At 37.5% G+C, this 27,401-nt stretch overlaps 1 protein-coding gene across 7 annotated transcripts in view; it reads right to left on the reverse strand.

The window, feature by feature from the left end:
- The window catches only part of LOC106875413 (uncharacterized), a 56,154-nt gene that overhangs the window by 16,267 nt on the left and 12,486 nt on the right, over positions 1–27,401 (reverse strand). For 3 of the 7 annotated variants that reach the window (XM_014923532.3, XM_014923537.3, XM_014923535.3), the window contains exons 2-9: positions 20,109–20,242; positions 11,301–11,476; positions 8,479–8,551; positions 7,421–7,471; positions 5,845–6,168; positions 4,773–5,031; positions 3,135–3,439; positions 1,501–1,584 (exon numbers count right to left, since the gene is read on the reverse strand). In XM_014923532.3, the coding sequence (XP_014779018.1) occupies positions 1,501–1,584; positions 3,135–3,439; positions 4,773–5,031; positions 5,845–6,168; positions 7,421–7,471; positions 8,479–8,551; positions 11,301–11,476; positions 20,109–20,166 (1,330 nt within the window). In that variant the 5' untranslated portion in view covers positions 20,167–20,242. The remainder of the gene's footprint in view (positions 1–1,500; positions 1,585–3,134; positions 3,440–4,772; positions 5,032–5,844; positions 6,169–7,420; positions 7,472–8,478; positions 8,552–11,300; positions 11,477–20,108; positions 20,243–27,401) is intronic. The other 4 variants (XM_089337753.1, XM_014923538.3, XM_014923536.3 and 1 more) reach the window with 3 other exon arrangements.

Consider the following 27,401-nt stretch of genomic DNA (forward strand, 5'->3'; position numbering starts at 1 on the left):
GAGGTACTCTTTCACTTGTTTCAGTCATTTGACTGCGGCCATGCTGGAGCACCGCCTTTAGTCAGGAAAATCGACCCCAGGACTTATTCTTTGTAACCCTAGTACTTATTCTATCAGTCTCTTTTTGCCGAACCGCTAAGTTATGGGGACATAAACACACCAGCATCGGTTGTCAAGCGAAGTTGGGGGGGACAAACACAGACACACAAACATACACATATATATAGTGCCACACCCTAACAGTTGAGGCAACCCGTGGAAGAGGTAGGCCCAGGAAGAACTGGGCTGAGGTGGTGAGGCAAGACCTTCGTACATTGGGCCTCACCGAAGCGATGACTACTGACCGAGACCTTTGGAAATGTGCTGTGCGTGAGAAGACCCGGCAAGCCAAGTAAGATCGTTGCCAGTGCCCCTGGACTGGCTCTTGTGCGGGTGACACATGAGATGCACCATTTTGAGCGTGGCCGTTGCCAGTACCGCCTGACTGGCTCCCGTAGGATTTTCGAGTGAGATCGTTGCCAGTGCCCCTGAACTGGCTTGTGCGGGTGGCACATAAAAGACACCATTTCGAGCGTGGCCGTTTTCGTGCGGGTGACACGTAAAAGCACCCACTACACTCTCTGAGTGGTTGGCGTTAGGAAGGGCATCCAGCTGTAGAAACTCTGCCAAATTAGATTGGAGCCTGGTGTTGCCATCCGGTTTCACCAGTCCTCAGTCAAATCGTCCAACCCATGCTAGCATGGAAAGCGGACGTTAAATGATGATGATGATGATATATATATATACACATATATATACGACTGGCTTCTTTATATATATATACACACACACACACACACACACACACACACACACACACACACACACACACACAACGGGCTTCTTTCAGTTTCTGTCTAACAAACCCAACCACAAGGCTTTGGTTGGCCTGAACCTATAGTAGAAGACATTTGCCCAAGGTGTCATGCAGTGGGACTGAACCCAGAACCATGTGGTTGGGAAGCAAGCTTCTTACCACACAGCCACTCATATCTCATCACCATCATTCAATGTCCATTTTCCATGCTAGCATAGGTGGGATGATTTGACAGGTTCTGGCAAGCCAGAAGACTGCACCAGGCTTCACTGTCTGATTAAGCATGGATTTTACGGTTGGATGCCCTTCATAATGCCAACCACCTTACAGAGTGAACCCTCTGTGTGTTTGTGTATGTATGTGTATGTGTATATATATATATATATATATATATACACACACACACACACAAACAATAAGCTTCCACAGTTTCTAACTACCGAATTCACTCACAAGACAGATTGGCCTGGGGCTATAGTAAAAGACATTTGCCTCAGTGCCACACAGTGGGACTGAACTCAAAACCACAGGGTTGCAAAGCAACATTCTTAACAACACAGCCATATCTGTCTATATCACAATGCACATACAAAATTGCTCAGATTTAAAAAAAAGAGATAAATAAACAATCAAGATTCACTTACCTGCTAAGGTCTTGGTAGCCATTGATTTCGATGCCTCCTTGGTCAGATCAACTAACTGGTTAACAGTATTCCACTTAGCACCACCTGAAACAACATCAAATGTGACCCATAGGCCATGGTCAGGTTTTTGTTATTGAATTATAATCAATTCTTACATATCACATAACAACTGTATAAATTTTAACAATGGCAAATGCTATTTTAACCAAGACAAAATACAGAAGCAACATTAGCCATTTAGCATTTAAATTGACAGCATCTGTCCAAAGTAATCTTCCTGGTTTATATTCCAATTGGCCAGATCTAGTTTCTTGCACCTATCCTATAACATCATTTTAAAAATAAACAATCCCACAATTGTAATCTCAAAGCAACAAGACAATGCATGATAAATTGAAAACAATGTCAATAAATAAGTGTTATATTTGACAGAGTAATCCAAATGCTAAAGGGTTAATTATTATTTTTATTGTTTATTAATTAGCAGTGTTCGTGGTGCAATGATAGCAACAAAGATATTCTCTGTTCTGCAGCTCTGAGCTTTGTTCTCCTCTGTTTACATCTTCATTGTAAATACTCTTGGGAAATTATGAACATACCAACATCCCTATATTGCACTTGTGGCAGAAATCATTGTTCTTCACAAGGTTATCAGTTTTAGGATTATTAATCCTTTAGCACTTAAACCAGCCATATCAGGCTCAAATATTTTAGCTGTTTTGCTATGTTCAAACCAGCCAGATCCAGCCTCTTACCCCTATCCAACAATGTCATTCTAAAAATAATCATTATCATCAACCTCTTGAAGATGTGAGATAATGCAGGATTAATTCAAAACAGTGTGAATAAATAAGCATTAATTTTGACAGTGTAATCTGAATGCTAAACAGTTAATAACCTCATCTTAATAAATAAATATTTTTATCTTATACTTCTTTTGCTGAGCTAGTAAGTTAACAGAGATGTAAACAAACCAACACTAGTTGTCAAATGATAGGGCAGGGACAAACACAGACACACACGACAGCCTCCTACACAAATCTTCATCTACTAAATTCACAAGGTATTGGTTGGCTCTGGTCTATAGTATAGACACTTTGCCCAAAGTGTCACACAGAGGAAGGGAACCTAAAACCAAGTGGTTGCAAAGCAAGCATCTTAACCACACAGCCATGTCTGAGTCTTAATGTTGAATAACAAAAAAAGCCTTACTTGAAAACCAGATAAGGATTAGAAACCTAAAGAGTATCAGATTGTAGAACAATGTCTAAATAATAAACATGAATTCAGTTGCTGCTTAATTCTAGGCCAGATCTGACTGGGTGGGTACCAAGATTCCAGGTTTTCTAACACTGACCGTTCTTTCTTTTTGTCAGAAAGAAAAGAAAAGCATACTTGATAATGCAGTGCTAGATATACTAAGTAAATTGGATGTGATTCCAGGGAAATATGGCTGCTAGTTCTAACAGGTCAGGCAGTCACATAGAGGCATCTTTAGCAAGATTCAAGAATAAGCATTCAGTGTCAAATATTAACAAAGGATAGGAGGGAGGGGGAGAGTATTATTTTTTTTTTGCCTTAGATGAGAGAGAGAGAGAGGAGGAGGTTAAGAAAAAAATTCTTATAATACAGACCTGGTTTTATGGCAATATTTGGTGCCAGAGGAGTTAAGGATGCTTGAGATATCATCTTTGATGCGACAGCCGTTGCAGTTGTCGGTGATGAATGGGAAATGCTAGGGTTGACAGGGAGGGCCTTGCCCTGTCCATGGCTAAACATCACCTGCGACTTAGTGGCATCAGTGGTGTTCCTCTTCTTTAGGGTGATGTGAATGTTGGAGTTTGTAGACTGAGCAGCAGTAACCACAGCGGCACTGTCACTGTACACAGGCATATTTTGCCTGAAAAATAAATTGTGCTTTTTGGGTTGTTTTTCAATCCTGTGAAAGAAGATGTTGACGATTAAAAAATTAAGAAACAAATGTAAAGATGTGTAGGAAAGACCAGAGAGGATAGATCATAAATATATAGAGAGAAGTATATGTAATATCAAGGGAAGGGTGGGGGGGGAGAACAAAAGATAGTAATGTAGAGAAGTTTAGATAATAACAAAAACAGCGAGGAAAGATAATATAAAGGAAAAGAGATAACACAGAAGACAGGTAATTTTCAGAAGTGTAGAGGGGTTACATAATTTGGAGAGAAGTGTTGATAATAATAACCAAGTGGGTAAATGATAATATAAAGAAAAGTATAGATTATTGTTTCTAGTGTAAGCACAATGCCAAAAATGCTGGCAAGGGACGAAGTTTGCTGACCCCAGTACTTTATTTTGCTGACCTCAGAGACCTGAGAGAATTTGAACTCAGAACACGAAAGCATGTGGGGGTGGGTGGGTGTAGCAATGCATTTTGTCCAACACAAATTTACCTATCTACCAACTTTTTATTGATAATAACAGCAACAACAGAGAGAGAGAGAGAGAGAGAGAGAGAAGTAAAGATAACAACAAAGAACTCTGAGAGTGCTAAAAGCATAATTATCTGCATAAGCTAATATAATGCCAAAATATTGATTTCAAATTTTGACACAAGGCCAGCAATTCAAGAGAGAGGGGGTAAGTTGATTACATTGACCCTAGTACTCAACTGGTACATTCTTTAGCAATCCCAAAAGGATGAAATGTGAAGTTGACCATGGTGGAATTTGAATCCCAGAATGTGAAGACAGACGAAATACCACTAAGCATTTTGCTCAGCATGCTAACGATTCTGTCAGCTTGCCACCTTAATAATGTCAAAATATCAAAGAAAAAGATAAAAAAGCTAAACAATAAAGGCGGTGCTCCAGCATTGCCGCAGTCAAATGACTGAAACAAGTAAAAGAGTAAAAGAATAGAAGGAGAGATGAAAGTGGTAAAAGAAGGTAACAAAGAGAAAACGAGAAGAAAAGGAGTAACGAGAGAGGTGGAAAATAGTGTAAGATAGAGTAGTCATGTGAGGAGGAAGTGCAATGAAAAGCAACCAAGTAATTTTAAAAAATAATATTCACTAGAAAAAAAAAAATACACATATATAAAGGATTCCTTATTGTAGGGAATGAAGTTATAAGAAATTGTGCAGTTCACACTTTTCTGAAGTGAAGTAGAGGCATTAATAATATGACAGCTCCAAGTGATCATTGAAACTGCTATGGACAGAGCAAAGTTGTTTAGTTGATGAAGAAAAAAATGTTAAAAAATATGTTTAAAAAAAAACCCTCAACAAAGCATACCTTGGTTTTTCCGATCGCAAAATGATCTGTGAGGTGGGTGCTGCACCTGCCATACTCGGCTGGTTAGCACGTGGACCTGTAACTGTAGGGGCTGTGGGCTTTATCGTTGAAATTAGAGAGTTCCGGTTCATCTGAGAGAAGACATTAGTGTTGCTGAGAATGGGAGAAGGCTGGTTGGGACGCATCACTGTAGCAGCAGCGGCGGCTGACATGCTTGAACCGGGTTTCGGGACAGACAGAGCAGACGCAGCAGCTGCACCTAGCAAAACGCAATTGGAAATGGAAATTAACCAGAGTTCAACTAAGCAGAAGGTTTTATATGTGTGTCTACATTATATACATATACACACACACATAAGGGGGTACTGCAAAAGTTCCTGGTTTTAAGGATATCGTGAAAGGTCTGGTTGGAGGCTCAACCATCGGAATTCTTTTACAGGACTTAGAAAAACTGAACGACCATGGCAATAACTGTGAATCTGAGAAGGGAATAAATATGTTCAATAAAATCACAATTACCTGATCCTCCTGTATTTTCTTTTACCCAAAGCCAAGAACTTTACAGCACCCCCTTGTATGTACATATATATATAGTGAATGTCTTACTGCTGGATAACCTTCCTATTGCTAAAACATACCTGTTTTTTTGTTAAGTAAAGGAACTCATTCCACAAGACTTTAAAGGTGCAAAACCAGTAAATGATTTCTTGACTTCACTACTTGTAGCTCAACAACTCAAGAAACTCAAATGTAAATACACATAAAATTTATGCACACACACACACACACACACACACACACACGATAGGTTTCTTTCAGCTTCCATCTCCCAAATCCACTCACAAGGCATTGTATAGTAAGACGGAACCCAAGACCCCATTTCAGAATCAAGCTTCTCAACTACATGGCTATGCCTTCACACACACACACACACACACAAATATAATGTACACATATAAAATACATTTTAATTCTTATGTATGCACAGGTAATCTATGACAACAATGGACAATGACAAGCAAATGACAGAAAGAGAGACAGACAGACAGAGACAACTGAAATAGTGACTTACCTCTGGGTAAATGAGAAGTAAATGTGGGCATATGGTGCCCTGCTGGTGTTGACTGACCACATGTGGACACAACCCCTCCTCCTCCAGCTCCTCCACCACCACCTCCGCCCCCTCCTCCTACACCACTGCTTCGAAATGCAGGAGAGTTTGCAGCAAGAGACATGGAAGGGTTTGTTGAAGAGGTTTCCACCACCGTGGGCACTGTCGTGGTAGCCAACTGCAGGACACTGGTCTGAGGCGCAAATGGCACATGAATGTTGGATGCACCACTCGAACTTAAGGTGTTGCAGGTCTTCAGAGCATCGACGTTGTTACAGATGGTTACTGAAAGCACACAGAATTTACACATTGGAGGAGAGACACCTCAAAAGTAAATAACCACCCCTAATTATACAGTTTTATCTTTGCAGACACTACTCATCAGTACAATGTCCAAATGGGTTTATTCATTAAAAACTGCATAAGGCATGTCTACTAAATACTAGATTAAGTACTTAAATGCAATCAAATGACATTTTGTTTCTAGAAATAAATCGTTAAAAAATAATGGCATCTTTGAGATTTCTATAAATATATATAGATATGGCTATACTCAAGAAAACCCTTACCCCACAGCAAAACTGTTAATATCGATCCTTCTGGTTATGTAAAGCACCCATGCATAAAAGCACCCATGCAGCGACACATAAAAGTGCCCAAGTAGTGCCACATAAAAGCATCCAGCATTCTCTGTAAAGTGGTTGGCATTAGGAAGGGCATCCAGCCGTAGAAACTATGCCAAATCAGACAGAAGTCTGGTACAGCTCTCTGGCTAGCCAGCTCTGGTCACACCGTCCAACCCATGCTAGCACGGATAACAGACATATGGTGATGATGATACATGCATACATCATGAACTTTCCTATTGCTAGGCAACATTTAAGGGTTCTGCAATTTCTTACTGAACAACCACACAGATGATTTGTTTATAGTGATCAAATGTTTGTGCTCACATAAGCTCACTCCTTCATCAAATTGACGTTACCTGTACAGGTGCACAATATCCCACACGTTAGAGCAACATGTAATCAACTGTTTTGCTCAAGAACACAATACAACACCCAGTCTGGGAATCAAAATCACAATCTTGCAATCGTGAGTGCAACACCCTAACTACTAAGCCATGCACCTTCACATCTATGTATGTATTTATATACACACATATGAACATATTTATGTATTTATAAATGTGTGTGTGTGTGCATCTATGTGAGAGTGTGAGTGTGCATACATCAGCTCCTGCCTGTGTCTGTATGTGTAGAGTGATCCATCAAAACATACCAGACTCTGGCAGAATTTGAAATCTTCAAAGGCAGGACAAAATACAATACTGCATTGCATTTAATCTATGCTATAGTGTCTTGGTTATATATCTGGCATAGGTACAAAGCGACACAATTCTGTGGGTGAGTGCAGTCAACTAGACTGAATCACCACTCCAGACCACCTCAGCATTTTATCAAACTTGAGATGATAAGAAGTAATGTAAATATAAGTGGGATTTGAACTCAAAACATAGATGAAATAAGTGAAATACCTGAAGGCATTTTGCCGAGCGCTCTACCAATTCTGCCATCCACAGCCCTCACTGAAATAAGAAGAACGAGACTTTTAACATACACACACACATATATATATATTTATACAACAGGCTCATTTCACAACTAATACCATTTAATACAGTCTGAAAAATATCTAATAGGAGATGACTTACATGTTTCTCCTACATGTACAAGTTTGTCACTCCTATTAGCAAAATGAAACGCATGTATAGGGTAAAGACCCCCTTCAGTCATGAACGACCATGAGATTGCACCTAGAAAGGTACCTTCCGAGACACAAGTCTCAGCAAGGTTGTTTATAGAAGACCAGCAATCGCCCATGCATACCAGCCTCCCCTCCCCACACCACCAATGTTACCCAAGGGAAAGGCAAAGGCTGATACAGCTTGGCACCAGTGACGTCACAACTCATTTCTACAGCTGAGTGAACTGGAGCGATGTGAAATAAAGTGTCTTGCTCAAGAACACAACACACAACCCAGTCTGGGAATCAAACTCACTACCACATGATTGTGAGCTTGACACTCTAACCACTGAGCCAATGATGAATAAGTAATACCAACATTTTGTCTTTCCAATTTTCTGTTTTGATATGTAATTATTCTGCAAAGAACATTTTCCAGTATTTTACAACCCTTATGCATACCATACAGAAATATAACATCTACATACAACTTTGGAGTACTGGAATATACACACACACATTCTGTAAATGATATTTTATAAGCTTAAAGCTTATAAGTGATCACTGTGTATTGGCTAAAGAAAATAGTCTAATATTGGGACATCGAAAGAAAGGAAAACCCACTTTTTTTCTGTCAAGGGCTTATATGCCCCAATATTAGATTATTTCCTTTCGTTGATATACGGTGATCACTTATAAGCTTTAAGCTTATGAAATATAATTATGGATCAGTGAATGCATTATTTTTACAAGGAAAGTTTGACTGATTTCAAAGTTTCAGCTTAGTTGCTGTGATCAGACTATCATGCACACAGAAACACACAAACTCTACAGTAGTAGGTGATTTACCTCCTGTTGGAAGTATGTTTGACACATTTGATATCGAAGAATGGGTGGCAGCAGGTAAGGATGTTGCAGGTTTCTGACAAAGAGAGAAAAGAGAAAAGAAATAACATAAAACAAACAGCTTTAGAATCTCTGATATTATGAGTTTAGTATGAGGAGAAATACAACAGGTCACTCACAAGTGCTAGTTGCAAGTCTAGCAAGACCTATTGTAGAGTCAGGTTGTTGACAACTATATCAGCCCTCCCACCTATGAAGCAATCCTGCAGGTGATGGTGATGCTTATCATAGTGATGGTGCTGGTCGTAGCAAGTGCAAGGGTCATTTGTTTATAGTAGGGGTGATGTCAGCAACATCATCATCATCATCATCAACATTTAACATCAATTTTCCATACTGCCATAGGTTGGTCGGTTTGACAGGAATTAGCAAGGCCTGGGGCCATATCAGGTTCCATAGTCTATTTCGGCTTGGTTTCAATGTACTGGCTTCTGTTGCAGCATAGGGAGATACAAGCATTATAACGAACGTCCTTCCCACTCCTAACAGGACTACCAACAACAAACAATATAGTCCCTTTCTTTACTGAGTTACTTCCCTTAGCGTGACAAACCAGGTGGATTGTTACATAGTTCTAAGTAACAGATACTGATTTCTGAATTTGAAAAGGTGTAGAACACCAGAACGTAACTAGGGCTTCATTATTTTTAAGACTCCAGGAAGGAATTGAACTTGGAACAAGGACACAAACATAAATGGGTACAGTCCAAAGTTATTCATCATTCTTCAGGGTTTGAACTCTGAATATAAAGAGCTATAACTAAACATCTCAAGGTATTGTGACTGACACTTTACTGAGTCTGCTAATCCACCACCTTTAATAATCATTTTCTTTTTTTTTTTTACATAGCCACAGGCCTAGAAATTTGGAGGAGTGTAACGATCGATTATATTGAACCTTGTATTTGATAGGTGCTTTTATTTTATTGAACCCGGGAAGGAGGAAAAAGGTAAACTTGACCTTGGTAAGATTTGAACTCAGAATGACAAGAGCCAGGCCAAATACTGCTTATTTTTTCTGACAATCCTACCAATCCACTGCTCCCAAAATAATGATTATGATAATAATAATATTGACCCACAAACAGTCAAGAAGGAAGGCAAAAAAATAGATGTACACAACCCACTTAAGTACAAAATAGCCCGGCTTGGAAAATGAGGTGAAGATAGCGCCAATTATTGTTGGGTCCCTGGGGACTGAAGACAGCAGAAGGCACCAAGAGGAATATAAAAGAAATTGGAATAGAGTGCCCAGTAGAACTGTTACAAAAGGTTTGCCTTCTTGGCACGGCCAGAATAATCAGGAAAGTATTAGTTGAACAGATAGCATGGTACTGTAGGCTGCAGCAGCAAGCCTGCTACGCATGAAAAACTCCAGGAGTTACAACAAAACCCGAGATAAAAAGAAGAATAATAACAATCCTTTCTACTTTAGGTACAAAGCCTGAAATTTGGGGGACGGGGACTAGTCGATTAGATTAACCCAAGCACTTGACTGGTAATTGTTTCATTAACCCTGAAAGGATGAAAGTCGACCTCGGTGGAATTTGAACCCAGAACATAGTGATAAGCAAAATACTGCTAAGCATTTCTCCCAGTGCTCGCTGCCTTATAACGATTTCAAATTTTGGCACAAGGCCAGTAATTTTAAGGGGAGAGGGTTAGTTGATGCCACTCTCCCACTCCCTACTCAGCTGGTAGTTATTTAATCAAACCCAAAAGGATGAAAGGCTAAGTTGATCTCAGCAGAATTTGAACTCAGAGCAGAACGAGCAGGAAGGATTGCCATTAAATAGGTTCAATACAATTCTGCTAGCTTGTCATCTTAATACTACTACAACTAATAATAATAATAATAATCCTTTCTACAAAAGGAACAAAGCCTGAAATTTGGGGGGAGGGGACCAGTCGATAACATCGACACCAGTGTTTCACTGGTACTTAATACATCCACCCCGAAAAGATGAAAGGCAAAGTTGACTGTGGCAGAATTTTAACTCAGAACATAAAAACAGACAAAATTCTGCTAAGCATTTTATCCAACATACTAACAATTCTGCCAGCTCGCCATTACCACAAGAATAATACTGATAATGGCTTCAAATTATGGCACAAGGCCAGCAATTTTAAGAGAGGGATTTCAATTTTACCAACCTCAAAAGGTTAAGATAACCTAGATGGAATTTGAATTGAGAATGTAAGAAGAAAGAAATGCTTGTAAATATTATGTTAAATGCTAACAATTTTACCAGCTCAACTGCCTTAATATCATCATCTATAATAATAACGGTTTCACATTTTGGCACAAAGCCAGTAACCTTGGGGGAGGGTGCAAGTTGATTACAATGACTGGTGCTCAACTGGTACTTATTTTATCAACTCCGAAAGGAAGAAAGGCAAAAATCGACCCTGGCAGAATTTGAACTCAGAACATAAAGATGGACGAACTCCTGCTAAGCAATTTCACTTGGCATGCTAACGATTCCGCCAGCTTGCCTCCTCGATAATAATGGTAATAATCCTTTCTACTGAAGGTAGAAGGCCTGAAATTTGTGGGAGAGGACGGTGCATATTTTATCAGTGGAATTGAACTCAGAACATAAAGACGGAAGAAATACTGCTAAGCATTTCACTTGGCATGCTAATCATTATCATCATTTACCGTCCATTTTCCATGTTGGCATAGGTTGGACACAAGTACAATGCAAATTGTCAAGAAACTTGTAGCAAGTAGTACACTAAATAACAGAAGATTTATCACTTACTGTGTATGTATTAATATGATCGGTAGCATGGTGCTGTGACTGCTGTGGATAGACATGAGTTGGCCGACTGGTCGGAGCAGAGACGCGGGACGAAAGAGAGGTCTCCACCCCAGAATGTGGAACTTTCTCGACATGTCTTTCTGCACCTGAGTAAGGCTGGTTATTCATGTCTTCACCTGTGAGAAATGAGAAACAGTAAGGTAGGGATTAATTAATAAAAAAAAAAAAGAAAAAAGAAAAACAATGGAAATAACAACTAACATAGGCACAAGGTGATGGGGAGGGGGTCAATTAGAGTTACTGCACCATATGACTAGTACGTATGGATTCTGAAAGTATTGAAAAAGAAAAAAACTGACCATAGTAGAATTTGAACTCGGATATGTAACAAAATAACCCAAAGTATTTTGCCAATAGCTCCGATTTTTGCAGATTCCACCACCCAAATAACAATAATAATAATAATAATAATTTTAGCAGAAGTTCAGTCATTTTCAGGGAGAGTGGATTAGTCAATACCATCCACCCCAGTAGTTGACTGGTACTTTGTAATTAACCCAGCAACATATGAAAAGAGAAGTTAACCTCAGCAGGATTTGAACTCAGAAGAATTACTGAATGGCAGTTTTCCTGATGTTTTAACATCAAAATTCACATTGGATTCTGCCAACCCAACATCCTTATAATATTAACTGTTTCTGGTTCAGGGGCACACTGGCCTACAATTTTTGAGATGAGAGATTAGTAGATTACATTGATCCTGTTCTTAATTTTGCCAGTCTACCAACCTAATAATTGTAATAATAATGGTTTCAAATTTTGGCAAAAGGCCAGCAAGTTTGAGGGAGGGGGCCTAGTTGGTTACATGGACTTCAGTGCTCAACTGGTGCTTATTTGATCGACTGCAAAAGAATGAAAGGCAAAGTCGACCCTGACGGAATTTGAACTCAGAACGTAAAGACGGACAAAATGCCACTACACCTATTTACACATTTATTTGGAACATTGTTTTAAGATTTTCATCACTCAAAGCTGCAACTTGTTCACTAATTAAAAATTCTGCTGCATCTAATAATAATAGTTCTTCCTCATTTTTGCACAAGGCCAGTTTATAATAAGTCCTGACAGCTTTTTCTTTTATCAGAAATTTGCCTGTTTTATCCTTGTGTAGATGCCATACTAATCTCTATTGTCCCAATTTTCATAGCATGCTGAGGGCAGTGACAATGACATAGATGGTGGTGATGACAACGATGGTGTTGATAATAGTAACTGCAAAAATATGATCAAATAACATAAGAATCACCACCTACTAGAAATTGCTTTACGTCACCATTACAAATAAAACATGTCACTATAACCTGAATTCTTGCCTCTTAGCAGTTACATATGGTGCAGCGAAACAATCCTGTGGCTCAAGTTTCATCACACAAACACACACACACACACACACACACACACACATTTGCAGTAATGAACAAGAGAAACCTACTTAAATCTCAGAGTTTTGGGGTTTGGAGTATAAATTTGCTTAAGTGTTATTAAGGTGTCTAAGAAGAATACAGAATAAAGACAATTATTTCCTGTTGCCTTCACTAACAAGACATGAAGCTAAAGCTTTCTTAGGAGTGCAATTGCTTCTGTTTATGTATTGGAGTAAGGAGGGAGTGGGTTGTGTCCAGCTTTGTCAGCCATGCCTTCTAATTGCTATTAATATAAGCTAATCTGAAATAGCTACAAGCATGAATCAAAACTGGATTGCAGAAGATATCTGGCTTGTCAGGGGTATACTCATACTGTACAATGGTCACCTACAGCAGTAGTACTACTAAACCAAGCCATCTTCTGTTCAGGAAAAAGATGTGTGGACTACACAAAGCAAAGTTAACAAATTACTGTCTTAAGATACTTCAGTTAACAGCATGCAGCAACCCATGGTGCTTATTTACAGCTGGGTTGACTTTAATAGCAGCATAGTCAGTACCTTGCAGACAGGTTTTGTAAAATCAAGCTTGCCTTCAGGTCCAGAGGAATCTTCTCAAAAACAGAGAATGGTGTCAATTTTTATTAATTTTTCTTTAAGGAGTAAAATAACTTTTCAGATATTCATAGGGCCCACTTTGGCTCTACTCACTGCAGATCAATGTACTGGCTGAATCCCACGCAAGGGAACACAACCTATAAACAATGGCCTGGTGCGATATGAAATACTGACCATTTAGCTTGTGTTGAACTACTGGACTAAAGAGAAGAGTAAATGAGAGAAAATAAGGAGACAAACAAAAGAGCAATGAGAGAAAGAGAGAAAGACACAAATAAGGAGAACAGATGAAAGCTAAAGGAGGTGAGAAAGGCAACAAAGAGATCTTCATCACAGCAACTACTCACAAGCAAAGTGACTGACCTCCGTCCCGAGAGGGGGAGAAAATACATCAGCGTCTATCAGAGTTGATAACTCTGCACTACCAGTAGTTCTCAACTGGGTTCCATATAAGATTTTGTTAAAATTTGTGCAATAAATTGGTTACACTTCTATAGTACATAAAATATTTCAAAAAATGTTTTTATCTGATTCCTAATAATATTCAATTATAAAAATATAATAGGACTTTTTAAGCATCAATTGATTATAAGGGTCCACCTGAGAAGAATAGGAACCAAAGGGGTCCACAGGTGAAAAATGGTTGAGAACCATTGCCCTACACAAAGCCTAGAAGAAACCCATACTGAAGTACTGTTCACATCCTCATCATTTAGATTCACTTTTCCATGCTTGTATGAGTCGGACAGAACTTGTTGAGGTAGATTTTCTACAGCTGGATGGCTCCCTATCACCAACACTCACCTGTTTGTAAGCAAAGAAATATTTCCCATGGTTAGATGTGAGTTTCTTAACCACACAGTTACACCAGTGCCAATTATAACTGCCCCCTCACCACCACCACCACATACAAAGGCTTTCTTCACTGCATCCAAAGACAAGCCACTCGACTAATTAGCATAAAGTTATTCACAAACATATTTCAGACTCTAACAAAAGGATGTACTGTCCCTTCTTTCTACATCTTCAACAGTGGCTTCTGTTCTTTAGGGCTGTTTGATTTCACAGCTTACTACTTACCTTTCTTACTGCATATTCTGACTCCAACTTTAAGCTCTGCACAAACTATACACCCAGCTCTTCATCCACAGAATGTTATCCAAATAGATTCCCTATTTTGCATATTTTCTGAGCACATCAATGTGCGACTGCTCAAAAACAAATCTTAACAGCGTCAAGATCATCAACCATGGATTTTAGATGGCCTTTAAAAGCCATATACACAGTCCTTTCATCCACAAACCTAAAGCAATTTTGTAACAGTTTGTTAAAATAGAAACATAAAAGAGAAGCAAATATATGTATGCATATGTATGTGTGCTCATGCATACTTGTGTGTATGCGTATACACACAAACGCACATATGTTTTACAAAACTCTATAAAACTACTTTATTTACAAGGCACAAAAGACTAACATTTACTAAACTTAACTCTTAAAGAACAATACCACAATTAACTGCAACTATCACTGGGTCCTGAATGAAAAACTGTTTTGAGAGAGATCTGTCCAAAAAGAAACCGAACCTTTAAAACAGCATGCCCAACACATCACACCACACTAGTCAGACATCAATCAACCAACACAGGCTAGAATGAAAGTATGCCCTAGATCCTGTCACAAGTCAACTAATGAAGAATTTAAAAGAGAAACATGTCTATACAAAATTCTAATTTCAAATTGGGGAAAACTAGCTCTGAGACTTTTCTGAAGTTGCAATAGGCCTAAAGGGGAAGACTGTTTGTGCCCTACACTACAATGCCATGAGTGGGAGCAGGACTCCAAATCAGACGATCCACCAAAGAAGATCCTAAAAAGCCGAATAAGGTCACCTCCTGACTGGTCCTGAAGATACTAGAGAAGTAGGCATCCATAAAAATTAGTCTACTCCCACATGACTTTAAAAGTAAACTTGAAAACACAGGGTGCAGCTGCAAAATTTGACCCCTTCCCTCACCTCAAAAAAAAAAAAAGCCACTTAACGGTTGTTTGAAAATTTTCTGAAAAGTGTTACATGGGAGTATGGCTATGAAGTTGAAAGAAAAACAGTTTGTCACATTAGTGTGAATCATTGTTGGGACCACAGAAAGCATGTTGGGGTCACTCAGTTATGAAGCTGGCACTGATCTGATCATTTTGATTGGAAAGCTACTGTTCAATAATGTATCAACAGTTGATGATATACCATTCAAAAGAGACAAATCTAATTAAATAGTAGAGCAATGACTTCATTTTTAGAAAGCTTGGTTTCCTTTTGGATACACTTTGTATACACACATGTATGTGTCTATACATGTACAAACATACATAGATATTAATATATGTGTGATTTTGTTTGTGAGTGTGTGTTGCTAGAAAGGGTTGGGGTCGATCCCTTCAAGAGTTTAACTGTAGTCCACGATAGATTTTCTTTCATGGTTTCTTTCATTGTATAGTGGCCAAGCTGGGGCATAATCAATTATATTAATCCCAGAGCTTATTTTATCAATTAATATTATATTTTACTGACCTCAGAAAGGGGGAAAAAATTAAAGTAAGCCTTAACAAGAACTGAAATAAGAATATATAAAGGGATGTAGCATAATGTCACAAGGTATTTTGTCTGATACACTACCAATTCTGCAATCCAGCTGATTGGATTTCAGGCAGTTATTGTTTGAAATAAAAGATCAAAAATACTTCTGGTCCTTTAGACATGTTTTACTAAAGAAAACATGTTTGGTGTATCATATACAGATACACACATACATCCAATAGATTATATTGTAATATAATAATATAATCTTACAGTGTATATATATATATATATATATATATATATATATATATATATATATACTCACATAATTCAATACTATAGCAATTGTCCAATGAAGTCACGTGACACTGAGAAACAGTTTGTGAAGATTTTGGGGCTTTCATAGTGTTCATGTGTGTGTGAGAGTTTGTATACACACACATATATATATGCATCAAAATACATGGTATATGTATATGCATACACATGGGTATTCAGGCTAAATTTGATGATTTATTAGTGTCTACACACTGGAATTAATCCTCACACCTTTGACAAGGGTCTTAGGTTCAATTCAGATGGCTACATGAAGCTGCTGGAGACTGATGAATATCTGGCTGGAGAGGGTTTGTTGCTGCTGCTGGAAGGTCATATGTGTGGCAGCAATATTCGTCCCCTTGCTATACTTCTGGAAAAAAGTTAGAAGTGGTTGTTGGAGAATTTCTGTGACTGTCTTACCTCCTCTAACATTTGGATACATATATTTGCTACTTTCCAGAGCTCATATTGTTAACACGTCTCATTGTCCCCTCCCCCTTACTACATTCTATATTTCATTTCTCCTCCTGATTTCACTTCCCCATATCTTCTCTTTTTCTTTTTTATTATTTACCTTTCTTTCTTTCCTTCTGGCCTCCTAATTTGCCTAACTGTAACCCCATGGATTATTATGTATGGTTGCAAAACGAGCCTCTTAACCACACAGCCAAGCCTGCACCCATGTATATTTATACACATATATATCTTTCACTGAATACACAACTGTGTCCAAGGTTTTTATCTTTTTTTTTTTATTTAGATTCCTTGAATTTTCTCCATTTCTTTTTTTTTTTTTTTTTTTTTTTTTTTTACAGCTGGTTTGAAACAAAGTTCCTAAGTTCATATTCAACTTTCCAAGAATTGAATGTATTTAGCATCAGTGTTTTTTATAAACTGGTTGAATTCATGTAGACTTTCTTGTCGAAGGTTTTTTTTTTTTTATGTAAGCTTCATACTTCAACAGTCACGTTGATTTGTTTGCCAGACAAATTCTGACCATTAAGATTTTATGTCAGTAGCCACATGTTAATGATTTTGTGTGTAAGAATGAACGTAAGTATACATTTTATACACACACACACACACATATATATATGCATACACACACACACACATACAAATATATATACATAAACACATACATTCACATATATATATATATATATATATACACACACACACACACATATTTGCACATCCTCATACAGGTACTTACACATACATACAAACAACTGTGTTCCTCACCCAACTCGTTACTGTCAAGCCTTATCATCTCCCTACATTCATCTTTCCATCATTGTTGCTGTAGTTAAATGAGAACATATTTCATCCCTTTCTCTGCTAAAAGTGATCTCTCTATCCCTGGAATAATTTTCTTCTAGCATTCACCCCTCATTCTTAACTTCATTCCTCCCCTCTCACATTTTTCATTGATCACACCTCCTGTACTACCAGTCATCCCTTCCTACCTCCTTAACCAGATATTATGACACCCATACATAATAGCTACCACTGACACCACAACCACCATCGTTTTTCCACCTACTACACTCATTCCTATGTACTTCTAACCACCTCCAGCTCTGTCACTATATGGTTCTTTTACTTTCCCTTCTCACTCTTACAAGCCTTACCCACCCTTTCCCGCCCATCATCACCATATTTCTCCTCTGGCGGTCTTCGTATGTGTCCAGCCAGTCTCATTCATCATGCAGCAGACTTACTCTTGCTGCTTGGAGAATGGCTTCATATATCACTCTGTCTTGGGATCTTTCTGAGGCACAACTGATGGTGGGAGGCGATTCTGGCTGTCATCTTCCAGGTCATCAAATAAATCATCACCACCACCTTCATCTCTCTCTCTTTTCAGCTCTCCACTCCATCCACCCTTATATGAGGTAGCCCTGCATCTCTCTTCTCTCATATTTTCAACTTCTCAACACCCAGTATAAAACCACTTTCCTCTTAAGTGAAAGGGCTCTTTCATCTAGCAAGTTACATGGCAACCTCAGCAGTGCCAATGTCATGGGGGAAAAAAAGGCATCAAGTACACTCAGTAAAGTATTTAGTGTTAGAAAGGACGTTCAACCATAGTCATGACAAAGTAGTCATTGGAGCACAACACAGTACATGCAAAAAAGATATTAAATGGTGATGTGTGTGTGTGTGTGTGTGTGTGTGTGTGTGTGTGTGTGTGTGTGTGTGTGTGTGTGTGTGTGTGTGTGTGTGTGTGTGTGTGTGTGTGTGTGTGTGTGTGTGTGTGTGTGTGTGTGTGTATTATATATAATCTTCCTACATACAAATATATACACACATGTATGTACACACATACACACAAACATGCATACATTCATCCTCTGTTTTTGAAGAGGATCAAGATTCAAGGATGGGTTAGACGACTGGTCTGGTGGTTCCAGTGCTGGTTTATGTGGCCTACCCTGGCCAGAAATCTTCATTCACAAGTAGAACATGTATACAAAAGTACAGCATGCCTCTCAGCAGCAGTGCTCTTTTGCTTTCAGCTATCTTGGCTCCTTTGTCAATCAGAGCACACTAGTTTCAATTTAGGGCAAATACAACATTGAGCCCTTTGGAGGATGCAATCAGTTGACCTACTTTTTCCTTTGTTTCCCAACAGCACACCTTCCTTGATAGTGTTCACTGTAAAGCAACTAGCATAGGATGCTACAGCCTGGCAGGCAACTGACATATGCAGCACAATTCACTAGAGATTTCAGCAGAGTCCTGCTAATGGATGGAAGCAGAGGATGCTGTTGAGACACTTCATATGAGAAAAGACTGAGATGTCATGCATCTCTTCTCCTGACTGTTCAGAAGGTTGTAAAAACAACTGTGCAGCAGACCGTGAGTTTGGTGATGAGCTCTGATTCCTCTGCACTCCCACACCTTATTCGATAGCCAAAAGGTAGTGCCAGCTTCAGAGATTCTGTTGGTGACCTCTTCATCAATACTAACTGCCCATGAGAGTGACCCACTGAGGAAAGTTAACCTATCAACCACCTGTAGTTTATTTTGAATTTACTTAGGTTTGATGCAGGTTGTTTCCAAGGGATGGTTGGTGCATGATCTCGGTGATCTTCATTATGAAGTCAAAGATATTACAGAGAATTTTTCCCTCTGTTCACTGACCAAATTGTACAAGCAAAACACTAAGTGATGCAATACTTTGGGCTTAGTAAAAAGGCACACATTGACATATACACAGATATACATTTTCAGTACAGAAATGTGTGTACACATACATCATTCATTAACGCATAAATATATACATTCAGTCATACATACACATATACATACATATAGTTCATAGTAATAATTATAAACCTGAAAATTCCTGAAGATTATTTCAATCAAATGAATTGTAAGTAACAGAAAGCATTAATTAAACTAATCACTTCATTAACTATTACTACAAAAGTTAGTACTCATTAAGAAGGTCCTACAGAGTTATTCTGGTTAAAATGTTAAGAAATCTATTTATAAAAATAAATTTAATCACATTCATTCAACTACATTCAGAACTAATAAGATGGCAGGGAAAAGGAGTAAAAGAAATTAATTAAATAAAAATAATATATATAAAACAATAAGAGGCAAACAATGTTAATGTAGTTTAATAAAGAATAGTTGTGACATGTGAGAAAGAGTGGGGCAGGAGTCAGTGAACACTAAGATTTATACTGAAAACTAGTAAGGATGTAGAGAGAGGTACAGATAGAGTCTGTGTCAGTTTTAGATCAAAAGCTGAATGAAAAAGGAAATCTGGCAGAGAAAAACTGCACGCTGTGAAGAAGAAGGGTTAACTGCTTCCAGTAAAAGCCACAGGCATCCACTAGAAGCAGAAACTGACCTTGGTTTTTTTGAGGGCATCCTTCTGCTTTCCGATAGCCAAGAAACTGCTTAGGCATTACCAAAAAAGGTCGTGACTTGTTTTTCGTGTGGAGACGGCTTGTGGGCGTATTAGGGAACTACTGAATGTATGGCCTATAAACAGCGAAACGAGGAAACAAAAAAGCTTAGAAGATGAATCTATGAAAGGAACGGAGGCAGTTCAACGCGACCAACATCACAGGTTAAATTGTCAAGAATACAGGTGTGCAAAACAGGAGACATGCACTTTGCTCAAACTGGTGGCTGGTCCCCCATGTAGGTGGACTATCAAATGATGCAGTGTGAATGGAGCTTGAGAAATATCATGTACATTCAAAATGAGAGAATACAAAACAGAGTGAGGCAAAGGGTAGCACGAGTTAAATTAGGTTTTATACTCACATCCAATGAAACAAAGCTCAGACCCTAAGCCAGCTCTAACCAGGCAACAGCAATACATATATACAAATAAACTATTCTTCTCATCAGATAGGAGACACGTTTACTGGTCATCATTTACAAATATATTCAAATGCTCATGCCTATAGCTTAATATTTAATTCCTTTCTTTTCTTTTTTAAGTGTTACAGCTTTAATAGAGCTCCCTTCTTGTTAATAAATTAATTACAGAAGGTAACTTATGTAGGCAAAAACTTCTGTAACTCATGAGAGGTTAATGTGCTTTCCTAAAGTCACTATGTTAAAAGACAATCTTCTGTAGAAAAAATATTGTAGAAGTGAAAGACCAGCAATTAAATAAGAGTAACATCTGAACCTCCTTTATTCCCACCCCTATAAAAATAATAACAGTAATAATAGTTTCAATATTACCTTAAATATGTCTACAAATATTAAAATACAATAAACCAGGGGTGTAAAATATATATATATAAATAAACCAGACAGAAATAACAAACTGGAGTGAGAGAAATTTAACAATTAACAATCAAACTTATTTGTTTAGGTAAATCTGAAATATGAACTGAAGCGTTAACTGAGATGATATGATCACATTAATTGATGAACTCCACCCTGAAGATGAAAATAATATTAAAGGGGATAAGAAAAAAAAAATAACATCAAGGGGAGAAGAGAAATTAAAAAAAAAAAATACGAAAAATAAAACATGGAGAAAATCACTAGACAAAAAATTCACGAGAAAAAAAAAAAAAAGTTTCATTTCAAACAAAGTTATCAAATATTTTCATAAAATATTTTGTGCTGAACCTGATGAGAAAAAAAAAAAAAAATTATTGATCACTAAATAAATTAGTCAATATAAAATCTTATTGTTTCGAAATGGTAGTCAAAAAAATCCAAACTGCTAAAATTAACCCTTTTCACATATGCAGTTATGGTTCAAAGGGTTTAAAATAAAACGAAACATTTATATGATTATATATATATATATATATATATATATATATATATATATATATATATATATATATATTTGGGTGGGGGAATAGAAAATGGAGGTTGTAGTGGCTGGAACAAGTTGAAAAGTTTCCAATGTTAAGACATGCGATGATTGCCTTTTTGTTTCAACTTCACATCCAACAAACTCAGGTTCATTACCTTATGTGACGCTTTCTAGAAAGTTTTAAACATTCCATGGTTGCCTCAGCACCCTTTTCACAAATCTTGATCTTTTACTTCTTTCAGTCATTGGACAGCAGCCCTGCAGGGGCACTACCTTGAAGGGTTTAGTCAAACAAATTGACCCCCAGTACTTTTTTTAAAGTTTGGTACTTATTCTGTTTGCTTCTTTTATCAAACTTACTAGGACATAAACAAAACAGTACTGGTTGTCAAGTTGGAGGGGGGGGGGGCGAACCCAAACACAAAGACACAACCAATGGGCTTCCACAGTTTTCATCTACCAAATTCTCTCACAGGACACTGGTTAGCTTGCCCAAGGTGCCATGCAATGGGACTGAACTCAAAATCACATTATTGCAAAACAAGTTTCTTAACCACACAGCTATGCCTGCACTTAATGTAAACTGCCAAGATCATCCAGTTGATCAAACTAGAATTCTCATCATATAAAACTAACCTGTGTGTGTACAAGCATGTTTATATGCATGAAACTACTCCTTATGCATTTGTATGATCTCTCCTGCCTGGCAAACAATCTCTGGTTCATTTCTTTCAATAAACCTGTAAATTACTCGGGCATAATCTGTCAAATCTTCCACAACAACTTGCTTCACATTCCACCAATGTCTTCAAACCATCCCATTTTCCATACCATCTCCATTCTCGCCCGTAGCCCATACCTACTTAGTATAAACTGTACACAAAACCACAAAGTATATTCAGTCTGTGTTCTACTGCAAGTCGTTAGAAACATAACTAGGCAGAAGTTATAATGATACAGCAAAACCAGTCTAACAGAAATTGTGCTTGCTTGTAGTTTTGAATTTTGTATCATACTTAACGTATACTCAACAGTAAAGACACACAATTTCATGGCATAAAAGACAGGCATATTTGATGCTTCCCAATTTCAGTAATGCATATTTCAGAAAGAAAGTTTTTAGTGCAGTGAAGCATATAATATCTAATCCTTTAATATTCAAACTGGCCATACCTGGCCCATATATTCTACCAGTTTTGTATTCTATCTGGTTAGATCCAGTCTCTTATATCTACCCTAAAATGTCACTCTAAAAAGTAAACAATCACATTATTGAAATCTCAAAAGCTCCAACATAATTTATGATTAATTCAAAACAATATGAATAAATAAGCATTACATTTGACAGAGTAATTTGAATGCTAAAGGGTTAAAGCAAATTTGTATATAGGACCTGGGGTAAGTTTTTGAGACATTTCCCTTGGGGGAAAAAAAGTGCGTTTTATATAACATTAAATATGGTACATTCTAGAAACAAATTAAACAAAAAAAAATTACAAAAATACAACAAAGAAATATTAAACAATATTCATCAAGGACATTACAAAAAAGAAAAATTAAAATTATAAATTTACACACAATCAAACCTGTATAGTATTACAAACATTGTGTATCAAACAAGAGACTATGCATTTCACAAGAACCAAAAATGATGATTTTTAGAGCTTTTATGATATTCTTACAAAGTTCTTCAGACTCTATAACCTTATTCATGGTGTCTGTGTTGGGTCTTAAATAGCCATATGACTTTTGCAGTATAATTACTTACTCAATACATAACTTTTAAAATAGACCCTAGAACAAGTATAATGGTAAGCATTCTTCTCTTATCTTCATCTAACTACTGTCATTACTGAGGGTTCTTTTAATCCTTTAACATTTGAATTGGCCAAATCTGGCCCAGACCAGTCACCAGACTTTGGTGCCTAGGGATGCTTCAGAATATTCTTTGTTATTATTAAACTGGTGTATGGAACATAAGTTAACAAGAAATTCTGATGGAAGGTTTTAACTTAGATCACTTCAAAACAAAAAGTCTATCATAGAATGAGGGGTGGTCTCAGACAGGTTAGTATTAAAAGGGTTAAAGGGGGTGGGATTCACACACAACTTAATGACAAGGCTGTGTAGTTAAATTCATTTTGCAGCCATATGGTTTCGGGTTCAGTCCCACTTGAGTGGCACCTTGGGCAAGTATCTACTATTGCAACTGGTTGACCAATGCAGTTTGAGTGAATTTAGTAAATAGAAACTGTGTGGAAGCTTGTGTGTGTATGCATACGCACACTGCCAACCACTTGATAGTGTTGGTTTGTTTATATTCCTGAATGTAGCAGTTCAGTAAGAAATCAACAGAATATGTACCAGGCTTCAAATACGGAGTAGATAGTTAATAATGACCGAAATTAGTGAAGAAAATAAATCTATCATGGAATTTTTATTTGGAAACTACTCTAAGTAGAGGTAAAATCTGAAATATAAAGTTATTTAAATTTTGTATAAAATCACAATAGAAAATGAGTCATTAGCCATCATTATGCTAAATAACTTACTAAATCAACATCAATGTTGTTGCAAGATAGGTGCAGCAAGTCACATTTGGTATATAGTCAACCACTAGCTTGTTTACATGCATGATCAAGCTTCATTTTCCTCCTGGATAGTTTTATTTTATGTGAAGAAAATGCTGTTGACATGTTTGGTTACTTCTAATAACTATGGGAAGCAGTTTTAAAAGAGAGAGGATTGTAATTAATTTTCTCAGTCACTACTGGTAACTGGACCACCGCTTGTGCTTATAAGACTGATTTTTGGGGAACAGTTTTTTTTCTTGGAAGGGTGCCTTATAAGGTGTCACATGTAGTAGTTTAGTACTCTACCTAGCATTGTTTCCAGGTCATTTGACAAAGGACACAGTGACCAGTGTAATGAGCCAACAAGAATATCTACATCAGTCATGGGCAATCTACGGCCTATAGGACTTTCCAAATGACATAACTGACAAAGAAATTACCTTGAATATTTTTGGTAGTGCTGGCTGCCTGATAATGATGAAACATGTCTCATACAGCTTGCTTCTAGTAAAAGTCTGTCTGCGCCTGCTTTACATGATCAGTTCACTTGCTAGAAATAGCAGCCAAATTTCCTTCAGATCACACCTTTCTATCTAAGAAGAGGACATAATGGGACATGCAGCCTTGGGCAAACTACTGTCACAGGGCTAGAATGCCTTTGATTATAAATCCTCTCATTCAGAGATGATATGGGGTTTAACTAGTGAGTGAGGTTGGTGGAAATTGAAGTTAGATTGTCACTGTTTTAGGATAACAGTTTGAAAAGAGAGAGATCCAGAATTACGCAGGTCAGGAGTACAGAGGGTCGAAGCTGATGCAAATATTTGTCCTGTTTCATACAAAAACACGCACTTATGGCTATTGCTGTTTATCTATAGTTTAACCCCTGATCCAGCAGACTTATGACCCCAAGGTATTTTACTCTTTAGCATTCAATTTCTGTCAAATGAAATGCTTATTTATTTACAATTTGAATTAGTTGTGAATTACCTTATAGCTTAAAGGTTTCAATATTTATTTTTAGAATAATATTGTCGGGTATGTGTGAGAGACCTGATATGGCCAATTTAAATGTTAAAGTGTTGACAGATTGAGCCCTACAATCAAAATATTCTAAAATAGAGCTGATTATCTGAAACAATATACATGAAAACTAGAATATTGACCAAATAATGTTGTCTTCATATAGTCTACATGGAGTCATTACTGATGATCATAGTTCTATAGAATTGGTATCTCAATCTCTCACACATCAACTTTTAGTGGTTTTGAACTCAGAAATGCAAAGCAAGGCAATGAACCAGACACCAAAGCACATATAGCACCCTCCACTGCCATCTGCCTAACTATTTCAAAGGAAATTTTAAATGGTCACTCAACTCACTACAAATTGCAGTAAATCACACCCAATTAATCTTGAAATAACAGATCCACACACCTTGAATAATAGATCCACAGATTCATACAGGCCAGGTTTGCTTTCAGAAGACTACCCCCATTGTATCTGAAGACAAAAACAAAAATTTAAAACATCACGCCTAACTCATGGCATATGTTTTCACTTTATAGTCTCCATGCAAAAAGAGGGACAATGCATTATTGAGACATCAAAAAACTTGAGCACTTTCACCAGCTGAACAGTCAAACCATGATAAATATAAAACTTAAAGAATGTCGCCAATATTGCATATTCACAGCCCTTAAGAAAGCTAAACCCAACATCATCATCATCAGAGCCACCATCATAAAATATTGGTTAAGATGGACAAGACAAGAATTCCTCATGAATGATACCAGATTTCCTTGCCAGATACTTTATGATGAGTTCACCACTGGCAGAAACAAGGATATCCTCCATGACACTACAAAGACCAACTCAAAGAGGCTATAAAGAAAACTAGCATAACTCTTTAGCATTTAGAGTGGCCATATCCAGCCTCAAACATTCTATCCATTTTATGTTCAAACTGGCCAAATTAGGCCTCTTACACCTACCCTACAATGTCATGTCATTCTAAAAATAAAACAATCACATTATCAAAATCTAGAAGCTATGAGATATTGCACAATTGATTCAAAGCAATGTGAATGAATAAGCAAAACATTTGAGGGAAAAATCTGAATGCTAAAGGGATAAATCAGACAACCTAGGAAGAACAATGAATCAGAAACTTCAGCATCAAATTATCGATTTGGAAAAAGATGCCAAAGAAATGAAGAGGCACAGTTGTGGATGTGTGGTAAGACACTTGCTTCTTAACCACATGGTCCCAGGATCAGTCCCATCGCATGGCTTCTTGGGTCGGTGTCTTCTATAGCCTCAGGCCAAATAAAGTCTTGTGAATGGATTTGGCAGGCAGAAACTAAAAGAATCCTGTCATATATGTGTGTGTGTGTGTCCCTACCACTGCTTGACAACCAGTATTGGTATGTTTACATTCCTTGTAACTTAGCAGTTTGGCAAAATATACCAACAGAATAAGTATCAGGTTTAGAAAAAAAAAAGTACTGTGGTCAATTCATTTCAGTAAAAATTCTTCAAAGTGGTGAGCCAGCATGGCCACAGTCTTATAATTGAAACAAGTAAAACAAAAAAAAGGACAAATTTGTGTGGCCACATGTTTCATGTAAGGCTCTGACTTCTTAGTTGTTGGAGATACTGACATAACAAATAGGACAAGAAAAGAACAAACAAGGAACAGACACCTATGATGGATAGGCACAGGCATAGCTGTGTGGTTAAAAAGCTTGCTTCTTAATAGAGTGATCTCAGATTTAATCCCACTGCATGACACCTTGGGGTAAACCTCTACTATAGCCCCAGGCTGACAAAAGACTTGTGAGAGAATTTGGTGGACAAAGCTTGAAGAGAGCCTGCCATGTATGTCTGTGGGTGCATGTGGCTTGATATCATGTGATGGTTGAAAATGAGCAGAACTGTTATACAACATCCACCAGGAATAGAGAATCACCAACAAATGGTGGATGCAGTGACATGCTGTTACAGTGAATAACCCCATACTACTACTACAACTACTACTGTCATACAAGCAATGTTGCTCATTTCTAGTCTTCCATGAAAAACATATCTAGTCATGGGGAAATATTAGCTTGCCATAAAACAGATGAGGGGGTTGGCAACAGGAATGGCATTAGGCCATAAAACAGATTCTGCCTGACCCATGCAAGCATGGAAAAACGGATGTTAACTGATGATGATAGTCAAATATAACATTTTATACAAAACCTGTAATTTAGTGCAAATTTAAGACTATAT

This window comes from Octopus bimaculoides, chromosome 19 (genome assembly GCF_046866305.1).
Source record: "Octopus bimaculoides isolate indiv1 chromosome 19, ASM4686630v1, whole genome shotgun sequence".
Lineage (NCBI taxonomy): Eukaryota > Metazoa > Mollusca > Cephalopoda > Octopoda > Octopodidae > Octopus > Octopus bimaculoides.